This window comes from Orussus abietinus, unplaced genomic scaffold (genome assembly GCF_000612105.2).
Source record: "Orussus abietinus isolate OABI.00-Male unplaced genomic scaffold, Oabi_2.0 scaffold14, whole genome shotgun sequence".
Classification (NCBI taxonomy): domain Eukaryota; kingdom Metazoa; phylum Arthropoda; class Insecta; order Hymenoptera; family Orussidae; genus Orussus; species Orussus abietinus.
Window position 1 is genome coordinate 305,794 of NW_019395994.1, and position 20,696 is coordinate 326,489.

The 20,696-nt window shown below is 37.8% G+C and overlaps 4 protein-coding genes across 7 annotated transcripts; 2 read left to right on the forward strand and 2 right to left on the reverse strand.

The window, feature by feature from the left end:
• The first annotated feature begins 163 nt into the window (after nt 1-163).
• Nucleotides 164-8,736, forward strand: LOC105698314 (E3 ubiquitin-protein ligase Bre1). 3 transcript variants are annotated; one of them, XM_012422473.2, is made up of 17 exons: nt 178-230; nt 315-373; nt 475-646; nt 1,358-1,544; nt 1,639-1,827; nt 2,020-2,141; nt 2,240-2,476; nt 2,621-2,746; nt 3,055-3,228; nt 3,396-3,653; nt 3,775-3,906; nt 4,004-4,275; nt 4,457-4,610; nt 4,783-4,896; nt 5,351-5,753; nt 5,914-6,008; nt 6,136-6,417. In XM_012422473.2, the coding sequence occupies exons 3-17, from the start codon at nt 491-493 to the stop codon at nt 6,415-6,417; spliced, it is 2,901 nt and encodes a 966-aa protein (XP_012277896.1). In that variant the 5' UTR covers nt 178-230; nt 315-373; nt 475-490. The 3 variants fall into 3 exon arrangements, with proteins under 3 accessions (XP_012277894.1, XP_012277897.1, XP_012277896.1); XM_012422471.1 differs by having other exon boundaries at nt 164-373; nt 6,136-8,736; XM_012422474.1 differs by having other exon boundaries at nt 164-373; nt 5,369-5,753; nt 6,136-8,736.
• On the reverse strand, nt 8,503-13,660 carry LOC105698315 (pre-rRNA-processing protein TSR1 homolog). 2 transcript variants are annotated; one of them, XR_002762358.1, is made up of 13 exons: nt 13,459-13,660; nt 13,000-13,270; nt 12,482-12,728; nt 12,096-12,296; nt 11,789-12,028; nt 11,395-11,563; nt 10,980-11,183; nt 10,432-10,655; nt 9,973-10,236; nt 9,787-9,885; nt 9,431-9,638; nt 8,893-9,161; nt 8,503-8,818 (listed from the first exon to the last, which is right to left on the reverse strand). XR_002762358.1 is itself a non-coding variant. In XM_012422476.2 (12 exons), exons 1-12 carry the CDS (start codon nt 13,568-13,570, stop codon nt 9,004-9,006), a joined length of 2,397 nt encoding a protein of 798 aa, XP_012277899.1. In that variant the 5' UTR covers nt 13,571-13,660; the 3' UTR covers nt 8,503-9,003. The 2 variants fall into 2 exon arrangements, 1 of the variants encoding a protein (XP_012277899.1); XM_012422476.2 differs by having other exon boundaries at nt 8,503-9,161.
• Nucleotides 13,661-13,954: 294 nt separating this feature from the next.
• LOC105698334 (PRKR-interacting protein 1 homolog) lies at nt 13,955-15,415 on the forward strand. The gene is made up of 3 exons (XM_012422510.1): nt 13,955-14,188; nt 14,403-14,582; nt 14,771-15,415. The coding sequence occupies exons 1-3, from the start codon at nt 14,084-14,086 to the stop codon at nt 15,311-15,313; spliced, it is 828 nt and encodes a 275-aa protein (XP_012277933.1). The 5' UTR covers nt 13,955-14,083; the 3' UTR covers nt 15,314-15,415.
• A 212-nt stretch (nt 15,416-15,627) lies between these two features.
• Nucleotides 15,628-20,363, reverse strand: LOC105698332 (chitooligosaccharidolytic beta-N-acetylglucosaminidase). Its single transcript, XM_012422509.2, has 7 exons — nt 20,007-20,363; nt 18,759-19,170; nt 17,681-18,124; nt 17,324-17,608; nt 16,674-16,897; nt 16,321-16,454; nt 15,628-16,035 (listed from the first exon to the last, which is right to left on the reverse strand). Exons 1-7 carry the CDS (start codon nt 20,069-20,071, stop codon nt 15,803-15,805), a joined length of 1,797 nt encoding a protein of 598 aa, XP_012277932.1. The 5' UTR covers nt 20,072-20,363; the 3' UTR covers nt 15,628-15,802.
• Between the last annotated feature and the right edge of the window lie 333 nt (nt 20,364-20,696).

Here is a 20,696-nt window from a genome sequence, read left to right on the forward strand (position 1 = left end):
AAATAATTATCAACGATGGAAACAAGGTCCTGTTTCCACCACTCGTTATTTAGAGTTTAACTGGTTTACAGCAGGTTTAAATCTGGAGTAAAGCAGTTAAACTTCTGTTAACTCGGGTCGTGGAACCGGGCCTATGTGGGACTCCGGCTTAAGAAATAGCTGCCCAGTTTACTACAATGGCGTCTTCCGTTCCAAGTTTGTTTCGGATCATGGATGTTTATCTTTAAAAAGTAACATGTAATTTATTTATCTTCGTTTTTCAAGTAACGGTATTATTCCTTGATGACCATGTTTAACATGTTGCAATGGTGTAGATACGTCTGATTAGGGAGGTACACCTTGGCCATCTGTTTGCATATTTTATTTTTCTAAGGTACGGACCCCTCTATCCCAATCAATAACAAAACTCTGCATTCTCAATGGAGGGTGATCGTGTATTTCTTCTGAGAATACTGACTTTTTCTTTAAATACAGGGATTCTTTCATCTTGATGAAAATGTCGAAGCGTCCAGCAGATACCGCGGACTCGGGGTCCCAGCCCCCGATAAAAAAGGTTCAGTTCGAACCGATCCTGATCGGACCCATTTCCACATTGGAGGAGATGGATATGAAGGTCTTGCAATTTCAGAACAAAAAATTGGCTCAGGTATAATAATTGTTTTACATCATTATCGTTATGTTTATTTTCTATTCTTATGAATCGTAATAATGTATGGAACCTTTATGGTACGATTATACATCAGTTTAAGTTGACGAACAATACAATTTAGTAATAGAATTGTACATAAAATAATATTTATGAAAAGTAATTTTTTTATAATAATGAATGTTAAAGGGCCTTCTTAGTGTTGGTAGCCATAAGGTAAGGTGATTTTAAGGAATTAAAAGAAACTATATCTTATTAGCTTGAAATTTTCTAGGTATAATTAATTACATTTTGGAACTATGTAGTTCATTTTACAAGTAAAAATATTCAATTTCTCCACAATTATAAAATTAGCTGTGCAGAAGTCTGAAATAGATACAATAAACATATTCTTAGTATACATGAGTACTGCTGTCATTGGAACTAAAATTATCTATAAATATGGGAAAAAACTAAAATAGTGGAATTTTAGACAAAAATTTAGTGCAAAAACTGTTTATTTTTTGAGCTGCAAAGGAATTCTGCATGAATTGAAAAATTTTTGGTTTCAACAAGAGTTAGACATCCGCTATATATAACTACAAAATGTCAAGTGGATTCGATTCTCACTTTATGAATTATTACTGTTTGAAAAATGCTATTACAAATAAAATGTGTTTAAACTTTTACATATACCTTTTTGTACACAAAATCATCTTGGTATTATTGCAGAGGTTAGAACAAAGACATAGAATGGAAGCAGAATTACGTCAACGCATTGAACAACTAGAGAAGCGACAAACTCAAGATGATGCAGTCCTTAACGTCGTTAATCGATATTGGAATCAATTAAATGAAGATATACGTGTGCTGCTTCAGAGGTTCGATGCAGAGACAGCAGATGAATCGGAAAATAAAAGTATGGTAATTTTGATGTTTCATGTCAACAGACGTGGAAGGACTGCATGTAAATGAAAAGTATTATATGTGAATTTCTTTTTAACTTATAATAGATGAAAGCGAAGCAACAACGTCGTTTCTTATGCAATTGTCATCCTGGGACAAGGAAGAACTGGATGATAAATTGGCAAATCGTGTGCAGGTTTCAAAACGAGCTGTTTCTAAAGTTGTGCAAGCATTTGATCGGCTTTCTCAAAGAAATGAAAAAATCACACTTGCTCTCAAAGGTGAATTCAATGGAGGTAAATATTTTTGTTAAGTACTTGCATGCATCCATATGTGTACATTGTTTTATTACCATTGCGACGAAATTAAACGTAAAAGACTAAAGAATGGTTTAAAAATTATACATTTAACTTTACATTTATTTGTTTTATGCCAAGTCAACTAAATAAAACAATGTGTTCAGTATAGTAATTAACAATCATTTTCAGATGATGCACCTAATATTGACGAAGTCGTACGTAAAGCCAACACGGAAATACAGACGGAAAATAGGAATCTCCAGGCAATAAATATTCAGCTTCACGAAAAGTATCACACTATATCTCTTAAGGTGAGATATTGAAACTCTTTGTGGTAGAATTGTTGTGAAGTAATAAAAAGTAATCGATGCTTTGTAACGATAAAGTCATCCATCGTTCTGTGAATCAGATGTCGGAGTTACAAGATACCATCACCGGTAAAGATACACTTGCCGCGGAACTTCGAAATCAAGTGGATGACCTACAATACGAGTTGAATAAAGTTCGAGCAAGGAACGATAAATTGGAACATCATCTTGGTGAAGCTATCGAGAAGTTAAAGGCATTTCAGCAGATTCATGGTTCCGATGAAAAGGGTAGCAACAAACCAAGCACTCTTGTAGCATCGAGTGTGTCACAAACAAAAGTAAAGCGTTACATGAATTCATATTTGTGTTCGTGATTAGAAAAAAATGTTATTATTTACAAATTTCCGATTAAAGTTATATTAGACTAGTATCTTTTGTGAGTACTACAGGACATAATTATATTTTCCTGAATGCTGTTCCAGTTAGAGGATTTACAAAGAGAGTTGGAGGAAACTCGAGAATTAGCAAACAATAGATTGCAAGAGCTAGATAAATTACACCAGCAACATCGCGATGCCCTTAAAGAAGTGGAAAAGTTGAAAATGGATGTAAGTAAATTAATTAGCTGCAAGTATTCAAGTCATGGACCGCATGAAAGACGTTCGGAAAATTCGTCGAAGAGAACAATTCTTTATGGCTCAGAATTATCTATTTTCTCACAATTTTTGAATTAAATATTTCTGATGGAGTAATGCTGCTCTGTTTTTTCGAGATCTTTGTATGATTTTCTAGAGATATAACATTTTCTCACTGTTGAGATAACTAATAGCTTAAAGTTAATTAATCATAATATTTATCTTTGTGGTACTTTTTTCTTCAAATTCGAGAGGTTCAATCGAATATGTTTGCGTTACAGATTCGTCAGCTGCCAGAATCTGTGATCGTTGAGACGACGGAATACAAATGTTTACAATCTCAATTTTCTGTACTTTACAACGAGTCCATGCAATTGAAAACGCAGCTTGACGATGCACGCCAGCAGTTGCAGTCAAGTAAAAATGCACATTTACGTCACATTGAAATGATGGAGGTACGTGTTACAGTGTTTTAATCGCATTATTAAGATCGCGAAAACTCAAGTTCGTATGGTGCGATAAGCAATCGTAACACATGGGAAGTCCATTTTGACCTGTCTAAATTAGTCTTCCTTTAGTCTGTATTTTAATAATGGAGTGACTAATCGTATTTTCCATCTAGAGCGAAGAATTGATGGCGCAAAAGAAACTGCGCGGTGAGTGCATTCAATTAGAAGATGTCCTCGCGCAATTACGTAAAGAGTACGAGATGCTGCGAATAGAGTTTGAACAAAATCTGGCAGCGAACGAACAAACCGGCCCGATCAACCGAGAGATGAGACATTTGATTACATCGTTGCAAAATCATAATCAGCAATTGAAAGGCGAGGTGCATCGATACAAAAGGAAATACAAGGAAGCGTCTACTGAGATACCTAAAGTACGTATGATTCTCTTTTAATTGATTTAAGAGGATAAAGTCTTTTACAGTCTACGTTTAAGGAAGCTATTTTTTTAAATGTTACATCCATCATGTTGCATATGTTATTTTTTTTCTTCAGTTGAAAAAGGAAATAGAAGAATTAACGACGAAACTCGGCCAACAAACAGCTCAAGAAAATAAAGAAGGTAGTAATTCCGATGGCAGTGGCAAAGAAGAGGACACATCTAATTCTCTCCCAGGATCCACTCAGGTACATATTAATTATTCAAAAGGTTAACATTTATTCAGGCTTCGGTAGGCAATTGGCGGTAAAAGTTAAAATGCTTTAACAACGTGAATTTGTTAAGGTCAAAGAGGAAAGTGGCATCGCGATAAAAAGGGAAGTCGGTGCCGACGAAGAAGTTGAAACCATTGAAGTAGGAGAGGGTGATGGGAATAAAGGAACTCCGGATTCTTTAACTCTAACGTCGCCTACACTCAAAAAGGAGAAGGATATTAAAAGAGAGAAGGACGTAAAGAAGGAGACCGTCAAAGCAGAACATCGAGATCCTACCCACCGATCCAAAGACTCGAAAGTTACCGAATCGGAAATTGTTCGAGACTTGAAAGCTCAACTCAAGTACGTCCGTGTCTTGCGACTCGTATAAGTATTATGAACAAATTTTTTAAAAAGTGAGAATTTCACGTGTATATCGAGGATTCTACATTTCTCAGTACCTTTTCTATTTTTCCGCCAGTCTGATATCGGATTTGCTCCTCGTTCGCGATCAAATAACATTAAATGACAAATACTTCAACAGGAAAGCTGTAAACGAGATGAAAGAAATGAAGCTACTGTTAGATATGTACAAAGGTGTCGGAAAAGAACAGCGTGACAAGGTACAGTTAATGGCGGCGGAGCGTAAAACGAGAGCGGAACTTGAAGAACTGCGACAGCAAATAAAAAAGATACAGGTATTATGCGGTATTCGTACTTGCTTTTTCTTTAACCCTTTGCACTCCCAATTATTGACATGACGATTGCTGATGTCGAGTCACCCTCGAGGCATGCAAAGGGTTAATCTATGTTATCACATCAACTACATCATGACATGATTTACATGCCTTAAGTTCTTCGTGTCTGCAGGAAAGCAAACGAGAGGAGCGAAAGAAATTGGCCGATGAGGACGCGCAAATAAAAATAAAGAAATTAGAAGAACAAGCGTATACTCTCCAGAGACAAGTCGCCTCACAAAAACAGGTAGATTGCGTGCTCCTTGAGTACTAGTCGCATGATAAGGTAATGTGCATTGCACTAATCGTTTCCTTAATAACAAAGCAGTGAAATTTCTTACACAATCTTGGAGTTCACAATTGTAAACCTGGAACCATTATGATCGATTGATTGATTTAATCCTATTGACCAGTTAAGGATTAGTTTTTTTTGCCGTCTTGCTTCACTAAAATCGTCACTGCTTGGCTCTCTTTTATTTTAGATTAATGTTTCATACACCTCGATTATCCTAGAGAGATGCTCTGTGGAATAGTACATCTACGTCTTTCACTTCACCTTAATAGCCCTCAGCTGATTTTCTTTTCTTCATCTTGACTTCGAGTTGTTTTTTGATGTGATATAACAACTCGTGGTCAGGTCTAGGGTAGGATTAAAATTCAATGGATAGCGTAGGCACGAACGGTAATGTAACGCTGAATAGAACTGCGTCTGGCTGCAGGAGGAGGAGGCCCTTCTGAATGAAATGGAGGTGACCGGCCAAGCATTCGAGGACATGCAGGAACAGAATTCTCGTTTGATACAACAGTTGCGGGAAAAGGACGACGCCAATTTCAAGCTGATGACCGAGAGAATCAAGAGCAATCAGTTGCATAAACTAGCCAGAGAGGAAAAGGACGTTTTGAAGGAACAGGTGTCGACGCTCACTACTCAGGTCGAAGCTGCGAATGTCGTGGTTCGAAAGTTGGAGGAGAAGGAACGTTTGCTTCAGAACTCGTTGGCTACGGTGGAGAAGGAGCTGGCCCTTAGGCAACAAGCAATGGAGATGCACAAACGCAAAGCTATCGAGAGCGCACAGTCTGCGGCAGACCTTAAGCTTCATCTTGGTAAGGAATTCCCATCGTAAAGGCATTCGATTGCTCACTCAAATTACTACTACTTACGGTACCGTTACATAGAATCACTAATGAAAATCCGAAAATCGGCCATGCAGGGAAAATTGTGCATTTAACATCTATTTTCTGATGCAGTGAATTCATTTTTCAGAAAAGTACCACTCCCAGATGAAGGAGGCGCAGCAAGTCGTAGCAGAGAAGACGAGTTCCCTCGAAGCCGAAGCTTATAAAACGAAAAGATTACAGGTATGAGAGTTTGGTACATCTTTTTTACAGTAAAAGTATTATAATAAGGTTGTAATAACGGTTAGGTAATCAATGATTTAACCTACGTTGGAGGAACCGGGCATTAATCCAGTTGATTTTGTTACAGGAAGAGATAGCGCAGCTGCGGCGGAAGGTGGAGAGAATGAAGAAGATCGAGCTAGCGGAGACTCTGGACGAAGTAATGGCCGAAGAGTTGCGGGAGTACAAAGAGACCTTGACTTGTCCCTCGTGCAAGGTCAAACGGAAAGACGCAGTCCTGACCAAGTGCTTCCACGTTTTCTGCTGGGATTGCCTGAGGACGCGCTACGAAACTCGCCAGCGGAAATGTCCCAAGTGCAACTGTGCGTTCGGTGCCAATGACTATCATCGGCTCTACCTCTCTACATGAAGAAAGACGTCGCGTCGTGCCAGCGACACGAGTTTCGTCCACGCCGGTCGGCGATGTTGACTCTCGACTCTTCAGGGACGTAAAATGGCTCCCTTCCTGCGGTTCGAACGATTCTGCACGGGAGAACAGTACTGTTAATTTATTTACCTTATCAAGCATTTTAAAGGGTAACGGAAAACGCGCGAAGAATACGTACTATCTTGAGAAGGAATCGAGGGATCCGTTCTCGAGACAAAATAGGATAGACACTTTGGGTATAAATCACCGATCTATGTATTAACTGGATAGCTGATGCCCTACAAAATAACGTGACGTTTTGATGCGACTACAGCGCCTCTGGTTAGGGGCATATCAACGAATATCAGTATTTGCGCATGTGGGAAAACAACGCATCTTCTAACTGCAGATAGTAGAAGAGGTGTCAAAGTAATTGTTTATTTTCATTAAAATACTCACGAGAAACGAGGTAACCGTTTTGTTTTAGTCGAAGCTTTCTATGCCCAACGCACCATTCTACACGTGGATGGTGTCTCTTCTATTCTTTTATATCTTAAACGTTTACCTTCGCGAATTGACGGTTCAAAACTTTTGCACATGAGCACACGTTACTTAGTACCACTGCCCATGTCTAATGGCGCTGGGGTGCCTTGAATTCGTCGAAGCCCTCTCCGTACAGAACAAATAGGTATCAGCTATCCAGTTAGTTTATAAATCAGTGCTGTAAAATGCTGTTGCAAAAAAGAGCTGTATGACTCGCGAAATCGCAAAGTGGATTAGTCTAGTAAAGGAAAGGTTACTGAATGCAACTTGTGATGAAGAGTGACATTGTGCAACAGGCGCCTCGCATCGCAACATAATTCTCGAATCGAATCGATCTTGGCAGAGGAATGTGCATTTTTTTTTAATCTCTGCAAAGTTTGCGAAGACTCGAGAGAGAGAGAGATAAAGAGATATTCGAGAGAAGCGGAACCTTCTAGATCGTGTTATTAAATTAAGCGATAAGTTGTAGACTTATTAAATATTTGCGTACGTGCTATTTGCTTTTTTATTCTACTTAAAGCGAGGATGAATTTTATATCGATGTGGCCCCCGTGAAATTCCATGAGCGCTCAGATTCATGTTAACTCTTAACCGGAAATTGGGTCGTTTTTATCCAATGTCACATGAATGTATATAGAAAATATAAATGTCTCGTCAAGAAATATTCACATTTTTTTTTCTTTCCGGCTATTAACCACAATTACCTACGTGAGAATACGGTAAAGTACCAGATTGGATGTGTAAAGTGCAGATTTTTTAATACGATGACATTGGGTCGAAATAACTCAATTTTTATTGAAAGGTTGAAGCGCCAATTGCTTCTCTGACTGAGTGCTTTCCTGAATAACAATGACGGAAATTGCTGGAAGATCTCCAGGTCGGAGAGGTCCAAAGCAATGAAGACGAGGTAATTAAAAATCTCGTTTTGTAATTACACAGAATTTCTTCTTAAATGCGAAACGCGTTTTGTGCGAATGATTGGTCATAGACACCATGTTTGTCATCTAACATTAGGTAATTGAAATTTCATGAAACTCAATCCTTGACTGATTACCTATGTTGCATATTCAACATTTGAGGGTAATCTGAAACATACTTGCTTATCAGGAAGTACCTAGACACTGCCTTCCAAAATATGAGGGAAAAGAATAAATGATGTACAAAGTATTGCTTCGACATGAAGAAAATGGCTCGTATAGCTTTTTAACCCTAGATAACTAATCATTCATAAGAATGATGAACAAAACAATTAAATGATATCGTTACTCATTGATGGTTTAGTCATCTAGGGTTAGAGGTTTTCAAAAGGTACGTTTTGTCTCGTCTTCACTTGACCAGTATAAATTATATATATTCATATATCATAAATAACAATCGATTCTTGCTTTAAGGACTGCGTAACAATTATCGACGAAATGAAATCAAGTGAAACTGATTTTAATTCGTACTGGTTAGTGCCGGCAGTCTTTGAGCTCGCACCAGTGTACTTTCCTATGACATGTCTTAACACTTAAGGGGATGTGATAGTGGCATCTGAGATATCAATTGTTCATGAAACTTTTCTTCGAAGTGTACCAACGCGTTATACAATTTTTGTCGAATCGGCATCGGCGCGTGTTGAAATCTGTACTAAAACTGTCAGATAATTTTCTTACATCTTCCTCCATTTATATCATTTTTGCCACTGACCAAGACGTGTATATATATCATAATTACATTCGTACTCAATGTATAGATAACTGGTGACAAGGCTTTAGAATACACTGTTTTACAACCTAATATATGACTTTTTATTCATACTTTGATGTAAGATGAATGTGTTGGGTCGTTGAATTAATGTTTTTCTACTTGGATCGGTTAACTGTAGAATAAATGTTTCTATATCAAATAACAAAATTAATTTACTATAAAAAGAGTATTTCAACGATCCAGTACCTGTAGCTCTCAGTATCAACGAGCAAGTGTTTTAAATGCATCCGTATTTATATGGGAAAATGTAAAATACCATATTGCGATGGACAATATGGTTTTACTGCCTTTGTAACTTTACTGTATATTTACATCGTTCGACTGGTACATTTCATCAGTAAATAGAAAAGGCTCATATGTCCACTTAGGAAAAACTCGCTTGTATAAATTCATTAGCACGGTGTCCTGCGATTTCAGCTGGCCATCGAATACGCATTTCATGTGTCCGTGGGTGCCTGTTGACAAAAATTCGTACAGCGAATTAGTGGTGTTTTCTTTACATCATATAGGGTGATCCACAATTTATTATTCACCTTATTATAAATATGTATTTTGTTAAAAAACAGGGTGCGAGAAAAGTGAGATTTTACAAATAGCCAGCTACATGACATGTCGAATTTTCCATTAGATGCAATACGTACACGCACCGGTACTTGGAAATGTTTTCGTAAAACGCTGCTTGCGATCGCGAATTAATTGCAATTTCAATTTTAACTATATTTACCCAGGGGTTCCCTAATGTGGCCTCTGCGTCCGTACTTGGTGTGCAGCTCCACAGGCTTGAACCAATTTATGTCATCTCGATTGTAGAACATAAATCGTATCACCGCCGATCGTTTGTGCACCTTGAAGGGATGCCCACTTAGAGCGACTCGCTTGATGACTATTCTGTCTGGATTGGCGGACAATACACTTCCAATGGCTATTAATTCCTACAAAGAAGAGTTAGTAGTATGAGTTACTTATCACAACAGGATTACCGATACAACTATGAAGTGAAAAATCGAGACAATAGTTAAAGTATCGTAGACACGTCACGGCAGTTTCTGGAAAGATTAACATTCGCAGCATGGAACGTACCATTTTCGTCGTGTAGCAGAGAACAGGACACGGCGGGAACATAATTGGCGCAAACATACTCGCCACGACTGTACTCTCTGGCTGGAAATACCTTTCATACTGAAACCGAAACATTACTTTTAGAAAATAATTGCATAGACTTTTAAGGCCCTACTAATCACAGGCACAATAAGAGACAAAATTTACCTTATGTTTATTCCCATTCGTATGTTGGCTGAAAATCGGACACGAAGACAACCTTCTGAAACCGCACTGAAAGATTAATCGTTCTTTCGATTTTATTGGCTCTGCGTTATTACTCGTGCGTTTCAGGACTGCGTTCAATACGGACATCTTGTTTTCGTGTGGTAATAATCCAAAAACAACTAAAGGCAGATCTTCGGCTGTACGATAAGCATCGAACAGTTCTTTTTTGACGCCAATTATGTGAAGAGTCACGTACCAACCGGGCTGTAAATAATGACGTCAATGTAAACAATTTAAATAACCGCTCATGGAAAACAAAAGAGCTTGTAGTGTTTTTTAAGATGAAGTGAAGCCCCCCTCAAATCCGTCGATTCAAATAAGACACTTTTTTTTTACGGACATTAACCGTCTGAAACTTTGACACACTTAAGAATATACGTAAAATTAAGTTTAACCGACCATTGCTCCTTCCACATCTTGCTGTTCTTTGAATATACGTCTGCGGGTGCGATCAAAGTTTTGAAACTGAAATATCCGAGCATAATCAATTGGGAGATTTTCTTTGGGGTCCCAAGGACTGGTTTTGAAAGACTCCAGACCTCGATACTTCTGGAATCGGACTTTGGCCAAGACATCCTGAGGTGTGTCGATTTCGTCAGGAAATTCTGCGTCTAATTTTGCCTCTGCGTAAAAAATAATGTATAATGTAAACGATAATATATTTACATGAACCTTTCTTACGCACAAATCATTAACAAGTATATTATCGCTCATTCATTTTCTCTTATACCTCTTCGCTGTATGACAGCGATGACAAATTTCACTGTTTTTATTTATTATTTTAGTTATAATTGATTTATTATTCTCTTTACGAGTTTATTAAAGGACTTCATGCTTGTTGAACCAACAATTTCGTTCACCGATTTGTTTTTTTACGAAACTTAGAAATTTTATCATATGTCCCAGAACTTTGCAGATAAAGACTATGAGTTTATAATGTCACTTACGCTTTATTTTTTCCATGGCCTGACGTTCTTCGTGTAAATCCATTTCTTCGTCGTAACGTTGTTCATCCGGTGCAGCCTCTGATACGGTCATCGTTTCATACTCTTCATCTTTGTCGTCATTAGCGACACTATCTTCTTCGGATTGTGCTGCTTCTACTGACATACAGTCGTCCTCGGATTCGGATGCAGAATTGTCAAATTCATCTGAAAATGTAGATAGCACTATATTGACTGCCATCGAAAGAAAGCTATCGACTGTAATAGATTTAATCAAGAAGTAGTATAAGGAGATCCAATGTCATGTATTGAAATCGTTCCCACTTTAATCTAAGATTCTGGGGTCATTTCCTATGGAAGCGACAGTTGGCGTTGTCTCCTTATACTATTTTATGAATTTAATGAACCACAAACAAACCAGCATCGTCATCAGGAATCCAAGCCGCTTGATACTCGGATGTGCCTTTCGGCACGCGTTTTATCAGTTTTCGTTTGCGTTCCATCTCCGCTTCCGCCAATTCTTCCTCCGTAGGCCAAGTTTGTTCCGCGTCCATTGGGTCAATGACATTTTCACTTTGGAGAGATTCCTGTTGAATAGCCAATGAATACTGAATAAAAAATATCTGATAGCACAATTTTAATCTGAAGTATGTTAATTGTAAGACTATATTAATTCTATAACTGTCCACTGATAGATTGCTTTGATAACTCCGAAGCATATAAATTGTTTCGATCACAGAAAAAAAGTGACATCTTTAAATACAAGGTAGATATAAAAATGATCATTTTTAAATGAACGAAAATGAAAATACCTGTTTACTGGGATCAGCACGTTCCAGAACTTTTGTAGGAACTTCCGATTCCATGGAATCTTCCTGCACTGTAGATCGTCCTTTCAGTTCCCGTTTTTCCAGAGGATGAGGATCTTCTGGGGCATCAATTTGCGACATTTGAAAATCACCTAGACCAGGTACATGAACTAATCCATTTACGGATAAAGGTATACCACGCAGATAACCCGATACTTCCAAAGTCCCCACATAGTTTTCAGCCTATAAATTATGAATAACATTATTACAACATAAGTAAAGTATGTATGGAACAGAATAATACACGTACATCACTGTTGCATGTATATTTAATCTGTTCCGCCAGCAGATGGGCTCGCTTGTTTCTATACGCCACATTTCTCTGCTTCTGTGATCCGGCTCTGCGCAAGATATTCAGTGTATCAGTGGGTTTATCCAGTGAGTGCACTTTTTCTTGTGGAAGCCACTTTGAAATCGTCTTCTGTGCTTGCTGCTTATAGTCCTGTCGCTTCTATGAAATCAAACTGTGGATTAATTTAATATTCCAAATTTAACAATAGAATAAGTGTCAATCGGTATTTAATATTTGAAAATTACTTTACTAACTTTTCTTCAAACACTAATGCTAAATATTAACATATACTATGATTATTACTAAAAAGAAAACTCATGTATAATGTAATGTGCAATACTTACCTTTATAGGTATATCTTCTAAATTAATTAATCCGATTATGGTACTAGGCAAGCCTTGAGCAAGACAAGCAACGATAATTTCTTCACCCCATGAGTCAACGATATCAGTTTTGGAATCAGTCGAGTGTCCGGTAGTTGCCGAAACAACAAAAAGCACGGTATTAGCAACTTTGGCTGCATCTAATGTTGCAAACGTGTTGCCAACTGGTGGAGTAACAAAGGTAAACCGCTGTTTGTACCGGGGCAAGCTACAACACATATATTAAGAAATAAATCACAATTATCATTAATTAAATATAACGGAATTAGGAAATTGGGAATCACCTATACATTAATGCAAAAAAAGCGATGTGTGGAAACTATGCTTGATGGAAGTGAAACTTTTAAGTTAAAGAAAATTATTTTTTGTATTATTTTTTCACTAAATGCTATTACACAATTCTGGTTACTATATTTCCATCACTTTGTAATGATGAAACAATTTTTAAAAGTTGAATATTAAATAGTACAAAGGAATACCTAATATGAGTGTTGTCATTTGGACTAACTGTTACTATTGCTGACTCGTCTGCATGTTTCATGCAGTTAACGATATCTTTTGGATTTAAATCCTCATGCAACGGAATTACAGCAACAAGGATTGGTGCGCTAGAAGATCCTCCAAGATTACGTTTCTTAGCTAAGACTGCTTCTCGTTTCTTCTGTCGAAGTTGTTGAGATTGATGTCTTCTTGCTTCTTTACCCAATTCTTGGCGAGCGCGTTTAGTTAATGCTTTGACGCCTATTCTACCTGTAAACAAAAGATTTTCAAGAAAATGATCTTATGTGAAAACTTAGCAGAAAATAATCACATTCTTAACATTTCGTTATTAAACCATAAATCATATTAATAAAATAGTACAAATAAAAATATGTTATTAAACGTGTAAATAAATACAAAACAATACATTGTATATGCACAATATTCCGGTTACGCACCTCCAACCTCATGACCAATGGAACCTTTACTCCGATGTCTACCAGTTTTATGTGGTTTATTGACTTGTTTAAATCCTCCTGGACGATGGGTTTCCTGTTTTTCTACGCCCATATTAATTATATTCTTCGTTTATTTTACGCTTTCACAAATTTTAGATAAACAACTACCTACTACTTCGCATCGTTAAAAACGAAACACACGTGTTCGTATCGGATACTCCAAGTTTCCACCGTCAGTTTTTATTTAATACCGGATTAGATAAATCCGCCATTGGGTACGTTTCCACCATTAGTTAATCTGCGAGTGGAACCAGAGGCTCACATTCTATTACGCGCTGTCAGGGCAACTGCGGGTTCGTATTCGTATCAGTGGCAAGTGCATGATCTGCCTGCATTCTGCACCGAGGGCAGCACAGGATGCAATCGCGCGACCCTTCCCGTGAGTAATCTCCCAACTCATTTCCGATACATCTATGGTTCCAATGGGCCTCTAGGTGCCTCTAGGAGACGTCAGAATTAATCGGAAATGTGTCACCTAACCTTACATTTGACATAGTGAAATAAGAAGAAAGATTTAACTTAAACTATTGAACTTCACAGTCGTTAACAATTTATCTGCATAAAAATGCCCGATACTAAGTCGGATGATAAAGAAGTAGAGAAACCTATTGTTGCTAAGAGTGCCGTAGACCTTCAAAGATTGAAATTAATGAAATTAATGAAAAATCCTGTAAGTACATTTTTTTGATATATCAGCTTGTTTTAATATAAATTAATCTCTGCATGTCAATCTAATAATCCTGAATTAGTTCAACTTAGACGATTAGTGTCAATGTGGTCTTTGAGATAAAAGTGAAAAGTTATGCAGAAGAGACGATGTATTGGCTTTCTTGGCCAGTGATTTTATTATATAACTAGTAAAGGAAACTTAACTTGTATAACAGGAAAAGCCAATTCTATTGCCAGAGCGCCCTAAAGAAAAGAATACTCCAACTGTACCGGAATTTGTGCGAAATGTAATGGGTAGCAGTGCCGGCGCAGGAAGCGGTGAATTTCACGTGTATAGACATCTACGTCGTAAAGAATACTCTCGTCAGAAATTTATTCAAGAGAAGAGCCATAAGGTATAATATATATTTTAAAAATACTCATTTTCATTATATTCCTACATATATGTTACCGAGTATTACCGCATTAAAAGACCATAATTCAATGGATCTTTTATGTATACCAAATTTACTACTTTGTATCCATGTTTACTTATTGTACATATTAGTAAACAAATCAAAGGTTTAAGTATGGTTAATTTTAGGAACTTATGGATGAAGAGTACCATAAGAAGCTTGAGGAAAATAAGCAAAAAGCAGCCGAAGTAACAGCCAAGAAGCGTGCTAAGAGATTGAAAAAGAAACAGAGAAAGAGGCAGACTAAAAAGTTGAAGTCAACGCCAACTGACACAAATACGGACGAGGATAACAAAAGTGATTCTGAAGAAGAAGAAGAAGATGAAGATGATGTTACACAATCTAAAAATGAATCCGACGAACATGCAGAGACCATGAAAACAGATCTCAATACGTCCACTAAAGATGTTCAAACAAAACCTCTGGCAACCATTAATAATACAAATGGACAGGATACTCCTGTTGAGTGTGATACTACAGAAGAAACACAATCATCAGAATCGAAATTAAATAGTCCCACTGAAGGTGATGCATCACTTCTGCAATCAAATAAACAAGAAAGTGGTGAAATTAATGCAGATAAAGTTAGTCCTGAGACTATTCTAGAACCCATAAAAGCAGAATCTAATAAAGAATCAGAAGATGATGCAAATGCTGTTGATAAAACTTGACATTAACCAGTGGTTGTTCCGTTTGAATAAGTTGTATAGTAGTACGTAATTTTATTTCAAAATTAAGCAGAATGTTTAATTTTTTTCTTCTAAGCTTTATTTTCCTATGAATATCTCAGTTGTGTTATCAGTTGTATATATGTCGCAACAGCCCTACTGACGTTCTTTCCGTTCGGCCGTGGAATGCTCATATTTTATATGAGTACGATATTCATTTGTCGCTTTGAATGCAAGGGAATGAAGGGGGCCACTATAGTGGTGCTTTGTAAAAAAAACGTTGGTCATCCGAAAGTCACTATAGTGCCGTTTCATAATTAAGGGGTTAATATTAAATTTTATTAACAATAGACGATTATTTAACAATGATGAAAAGTACAATCTAATTGACTTGGTTCTGATTCGTCGGAATTATCACATTGCAAAGGGGCTGATTTAGAAAATCAATCGATTCAGTTTTACTCTCCGTCATGTAAGGATTGCTCTGCATTTTCACGCATAGCAACTGCCTTGATTTTGAGCACACCACTCCGGTTCCAAACTATCGGCTCCAATGCCTTTTTGAACCAATCTTTCTCGATGCTTTAACATCCTGTGCTCCGCATGACGCCATGTCGAGCTTGGTTCTGACCAAAGTCTCTCTCCGAGGGCTGCTGAACGGGGCCAGAGTTTGAAATCAACCGATGAACTGTCTACTTGTTCGGACCATAGAGCTGCTTCACCACCTGAGAGCCGAGATTTTTTTATTAAAAAAATTGTTACATGGGTAAAATCGACATTGTTAAAAAAAATACCTGTTCGAAGTAGAGTATACAAGTAGTGAAAGTTTTTTTTTAAGATACGATATTTCGAAATTTCGTGTATATTTTTTTCCGAACCTTTTTGGCTTTTGTACGAAACAGTTCATGCTTAAAGAGTTTGATTCATAGAATAGTTGATAGGTGCGTGATTATACTTCGTTTCCATGTACCAGTTACGGGTCCATTGACTATTAATTAAAAATTGTTTACCAAGTATAAGATGCAGTTGATTAGGTGTTATTCCATTCTGTCGACTAATGGCGAGTGGTGAATTTTCATAGACCGTCTGCCACCCTTTATACGGTGAGCACCAATTATTGCCCTCGCCTACCCATGCTCCGAAACTGTAAAAAATAATTCTATTATTGTTGGGCCTAATATTGCCGTATGATGAATTAATTTATTATTCCATCTAGAAAATCTTAGAAAATAGAAATTCTAAAAAAGCACAAGTCTTTAAAAACCAGGAAAGAAAGAAAAAAAAAAGGAGAAGAAGTAAAGAAACGAAGACATAAGAATAAAAGAAAATTGCAAAATATCTTTGCTAATAATAACTAGAGTACCCGCAATCCAGGTACAAAGCGTCGTAATTCGAAAAGATCATTTTAAAGTTGTTCTTGATCAATCTCCTTATGGTGGAGTCCTTTGCATCGGTCCAGATTTGTATGATGTATGTGTTAGGATCCAAGTATTGAATATTGTTCTCATCCGTGAGATGACTGGTCCACAGGATTGCCGGAATATCCTTTCCGTCATTTGCTTTCTTCAACCTTTCGTAAGCTTTCTCCTGGAAATAATGTTTTCAGTGTATTTCATTCATCCCGTAGATTCATGATTTTTTTATATTCTATTGGACCTATGGTGCCATCTGTGACGCTAGCGGCAATTAATTTTTTCTTTAATAACGCGTTACCCACGGGACGAGCCTTTTCATTTTCGATTCTAAGCCTTAAAAAAGCGTAAAACATCAAACATGTGCACGGACCACGCAATATTGGTTCTAGTCCATGGTAAATGAATACATTTTTTATAAAAAATGAAATTTCACGAGGTTCAGGATCTTAGGTAGGTCCTTCATATTTACGTGGTCAAATTTGAAACGAAACGGGACATCCATTTTCGGGAATACTTTCACAAACGATTGAACCTCTCGATAAATAAAGGCTGACCCTTTTTTTATTATCTTAAATTCTAGAGAATTTAAAAACACTACCTGGAAGTAATCCCACAGTTTGTAGTAACTCGAATCGGAGCTGTTCCACCCCTTGTTGATCATCCATTTGCTCAAGTCTTCCGAAGTCCTCCAGCAGGAGACGCTGACTTCGTCTCCACCCATGTGGAACAGGTCTGGCTTGAAATCCTTGATCATATCTCGGTAAATCCCTTCTAGGATCTCGTAAACCTTCTCGCTGGAGGGATTCAGTTGGCCACAGGGTGGTTCCACGCACAAGCTTTTCCAAGGTTCACCGGCGAAGCACAATATTGTATTTCCTCCGACCTGTAAAAAAGATTTCCTTCTGTTAGCCCTTATACTGCTTCATGATTACAACCATACCCTGAAAGTTCTTACCCATTGCCAGCCCTCGCCCACGTGTGCAGGAGCATCAAATTCCGGCAGAATCCTAACTCCATGTAGAAGACCAAATTCCAGAACCTCCTGGATGTCTCGTTGGGTGTAGACCTTGCTGGGAGTGTAGGCACCATATTTTGACATGTTTGGGTACGTGCGACTGACGTAAGGGAAACTGTGAGAGTCCGTAATGTGCCAGTGGAAAGTGTTCAACTTCGACATCGACATAGCTTTGATGGTACGCAAAATTGAGTCCTTGTCCATAAAGTTTCGCGAGGTGTCCAGCAGGATCCCTCGGTATGGGTAGACGGGACCATCGACCACGTAGACATCTCGGACTATTTGGATTTCTCCCCGCAGGTCGTCAAACACTATTAGCTGGGAAAGTGTCTCCAAAGCGTGACGAGCTCCGAAGTAGGTCTTCGTCGTGATGGAGGCGTTGATCTGAATTACAATTTTCTCGTTAGTTCGATAAGGCGTTCTCGTTACATTGCATGGTATTAGGACAGTCGAAACTCGCCAGTTTTCTAGACGATATTTAAATTGAAATTTTAGGAGGATCAGGACCTTCCTTATAGCCTCCATATTCACGTTGTAAAGTTTCAAGTGAATGTATTTTCTGGGGGGCTATTCACTCGGAAATCGGTAAAAACTTTGATTTCATTCGCTAGACAACAATGCGATTCGGAAACAAATGACGTTCGGCCTTAAAATTGTAAGTGCTGGGTGATTTCTAACGATTTCCAGTGATTTCTACTTGCGATTTCTAGCCGATTTGCACGTGATTTCGAGCGTTAAAATACATGATCTCCTGAGTGAATACCCCCTCGGTATTTTCCATATTTTCCCATCTGACTCCGTAATATTCCATATCTAGTTTTCTATATTCCGTTATGTACAGTTATCTGTAATCTTTGCGGAATCGAGTAACAGAAACGATCTGCTGTCCCTATTCTAACAGATAAAATCGGTACATTTTACAGATTTTTCTGTAAGTTTAATAAATTTTTTTTTATCAATTACAATATCGAGCCGAAAGAACATTACGTATCTAATCTGATTGTTATCCGACACTTACTTTCCCATCCTCAAGCTGATTAATGCTCAGAGTATAATTTTCTGTGGTGTTTAAAGTGAGCTTAACGTCGTTTGCATCCATTGTCTTGGCCACGTGTATGATTAATCCTTTCCCGCCTGCCTTTACACTTTTTCCACCTAAAGTGCGAATGTCCTTCTTCAAGATTTCTACATTTCGTTGTAGAAGAGTACCCGCTCGCGACAGTGGATCTATTTCGTGCAATTCTATATCATCGGGGTTCAGTTGGACCACAAAATTCCCCAAGGACAAGTGACCGGTTGGCTTTGGCCAAAGTCCCCCGGCTTCGCCACAAAATAGTTGACACGTCCCTAGGGATAACGGGAACGTCACATTTCTGGTAATCTCTAATTTCTTGCAGAGCCCAGCTTCGCATACGTAATGCCATGGCGAGCTGAAACGAAACGATTTCCAGATATTTGCACAGAGGGAAATTAAATGTTATGTCGAGAAATTTATTCTGTAAAAAAGATCTGAATTCATGGATTTTGATGCTCTAATTAACAACTAAGTGCCATCCTGCGCCATCTGCGATTTCAGTGCCAATTAAATGTTCTCTCCGGGGCTTCATATTACCATCGTTTTAGCATAGAAGCGCATAAGACATTTTTTTTGCCTTTATCCCGAACAAAAGTGAGTTTCTTGATTATCAGAGTGTTCTAAATTGTTGCACAATTGTCCCGACACTTTTGTTCCTCATATCAGAGTCTTCAATAATTGTATATCGATCAAAATATTAGAACTCGTCGCCATTTTATTCCGGTCTGGGCTAAGTCAAACATTTTATTATAAAATCGAAATTTTGAAAGTGGAACTCATATCTGCAGGACACAATGACGAACCAGAAGTATTTAAATATGAGACAAAGTTAAGTACACGCAATGTCTCAATGTTGCAGCTAAATATATACGTGCAGCTAAATTTATCTCACGCATTGCTGATAAACAATTGCGCGTCAGTAGCTCATATTTGAGTCATGGTGTGGGAAATTTTTATTGAAATTTATTTCGTAAATGCGTACATATTGGAGAAGAAGTGTGTACCGAGTGCCCGGATACAATAATAAGTTGCAGACATTTCATGCAGCAAATTGCTTGTAAATCGATTTTCCTCGTCATGTGATGATCGTGAATCTCTAGGAATCTTTCTGAGTCCAGAAAGACGTGCTAGCAACGGGATACAGAATATAGGAAAAAGCTAATATGCTTTTAGACATCGATAAACCGTTACCTGAATTCCTCTGCTCTGATCGATGAGAGCTCGACAGCAAAGAACAGTATCGAAAGGAAGAGCATAACGTCGATACTCGCCGTTGAACCGACTGAAAGGCAAACGCAAGCGTTCGCCTCCTACTAGAACGATTTTATTCTCCCGAGAGAGCAACCGAAGAAAGGGAAAGAAAATCGAGTGGGGACTTGTCTGCCGATCGCTAAATTCGCTATTTACCGTTAATATCGACTTAACTCCGCCACCGTGATTCACTCGGATATTATGCATATATACACCGGGGAAGGTTAGAATAGAAAGGATTCAAAATGTCACAGTTTTAACGGAAAAGCGCCGATTTTTCGTTTCCATTTATTTCCTGATTTTTCCTACAAGCCCAATTTATATAATAGGATCTGAAGGGGCTAATCTGCCCCTCTCCTATCCAACTAATTTATAGATTAGTTGCACCTTAATGTGAAATTTAATTTTTCTTATTATAAGTCATCTATATACATTTTATATATCATGTATATATGAATTTTATTTTATTGACGTCGATTACATTTCTTAGCATCTTTCGTGTCACCTTAAGAAGGAATATTATTTTATTCTCATTTTTTCAGAATAATGGTATGAATACTTGTAAACGACTGCGGCATGAAATCGGCACTTGTGCAATATGAATATAAAAAATGTGTTTACATGCACCCT

Excerpts from the sequence above, each read along its gene's own strand:
- LOC105698332 (XM_012422509.2), bottom strand. The coding sequence starts at position 20,071 with ATGCTCTTCCTTTCGATACTGTTCTTTGCTGTCGAGCTCTCATCGATC. Across the intron at positions 17,609-17,680 it reads TGGGCGAGGGCTGGCAATGG|GTCGGAGGAAATACAATATT; the intron begins GTAAGAACTTTC and ends TCTTTTTTACAG. Across the intron at positions 16,898-17,323 it reads AACTGTGGGATTACTTCCAG|GAGAAAGCTTACGAAAGGTT; the intron begins GTAGTGTTTTTA and ends CATTATTTCCAG.
- LOC105698315 (XM_012422476.2), bottom strand. The coding sequence starts at position 13,570 with ATGGGCGTAGAAAAACAGGAAACCCATCGTCCAGGAGGATTTAAACAA. Across the intron at positions 12,297-12,481 it reads TAGAAGATATACCTATAAAG|AAGCGACAGGACTATAAGCA; the intron begins GTAAGTATTGCA and ends TTGATTTCATAG. Across the intron at positions 11,184-11,394 it reads GATTCCTGATGACGATGCTG|ATGAATTTGACAATTCTGCA; the intron begins GTTTGTTTGTGG and ends CTACATTTTCAG.
- LOC105698334 (XM_012422510.1), top strand. The coding sequence starts at position 14,084 with ATGCCCGATACTAAGTCGGATGATAAAGAAGTAGAGAAACCTATTGTT. Across the intron at positions 14,189-14,402 it reads TGAAATTAATGAAAAATCCT|GAAAAGCCAATTCTATTGCC; the intron begins GTAAGTACATTT and ends CTTGTATAACAG. Across the intron at positions 14,583-14,770 it reads TTCAAGAGAAGAGCCATAAG|GAACTTATGGATGAAGAGTA; the intron begins GTATAATATATA and ends GGTTAATTTTAG.
- LOC105698314 (XM_012422471.1), top strand. The coding sequence starts at position 491 with ATGAAAATGTCGAAGCGTCCAGCAGATACCGCGGACTCGGGGTCCCAG. Across the intron at positions 2,142-2,239 it reads ATCACACTATATCTCTTAAG|ATGTCGGAGTTACAAGATAC; the intron begins GTGAGATATTGA and ends TCTGTGAATCAG. Across the intron at positions 3,907-4,003 it reads CTCTCCCAGGATCCACTCAG|GTCAAAGAGGAAAGTGGCAT; the intron begins GTACATATTAAT and ends GAATTTGTTAAG.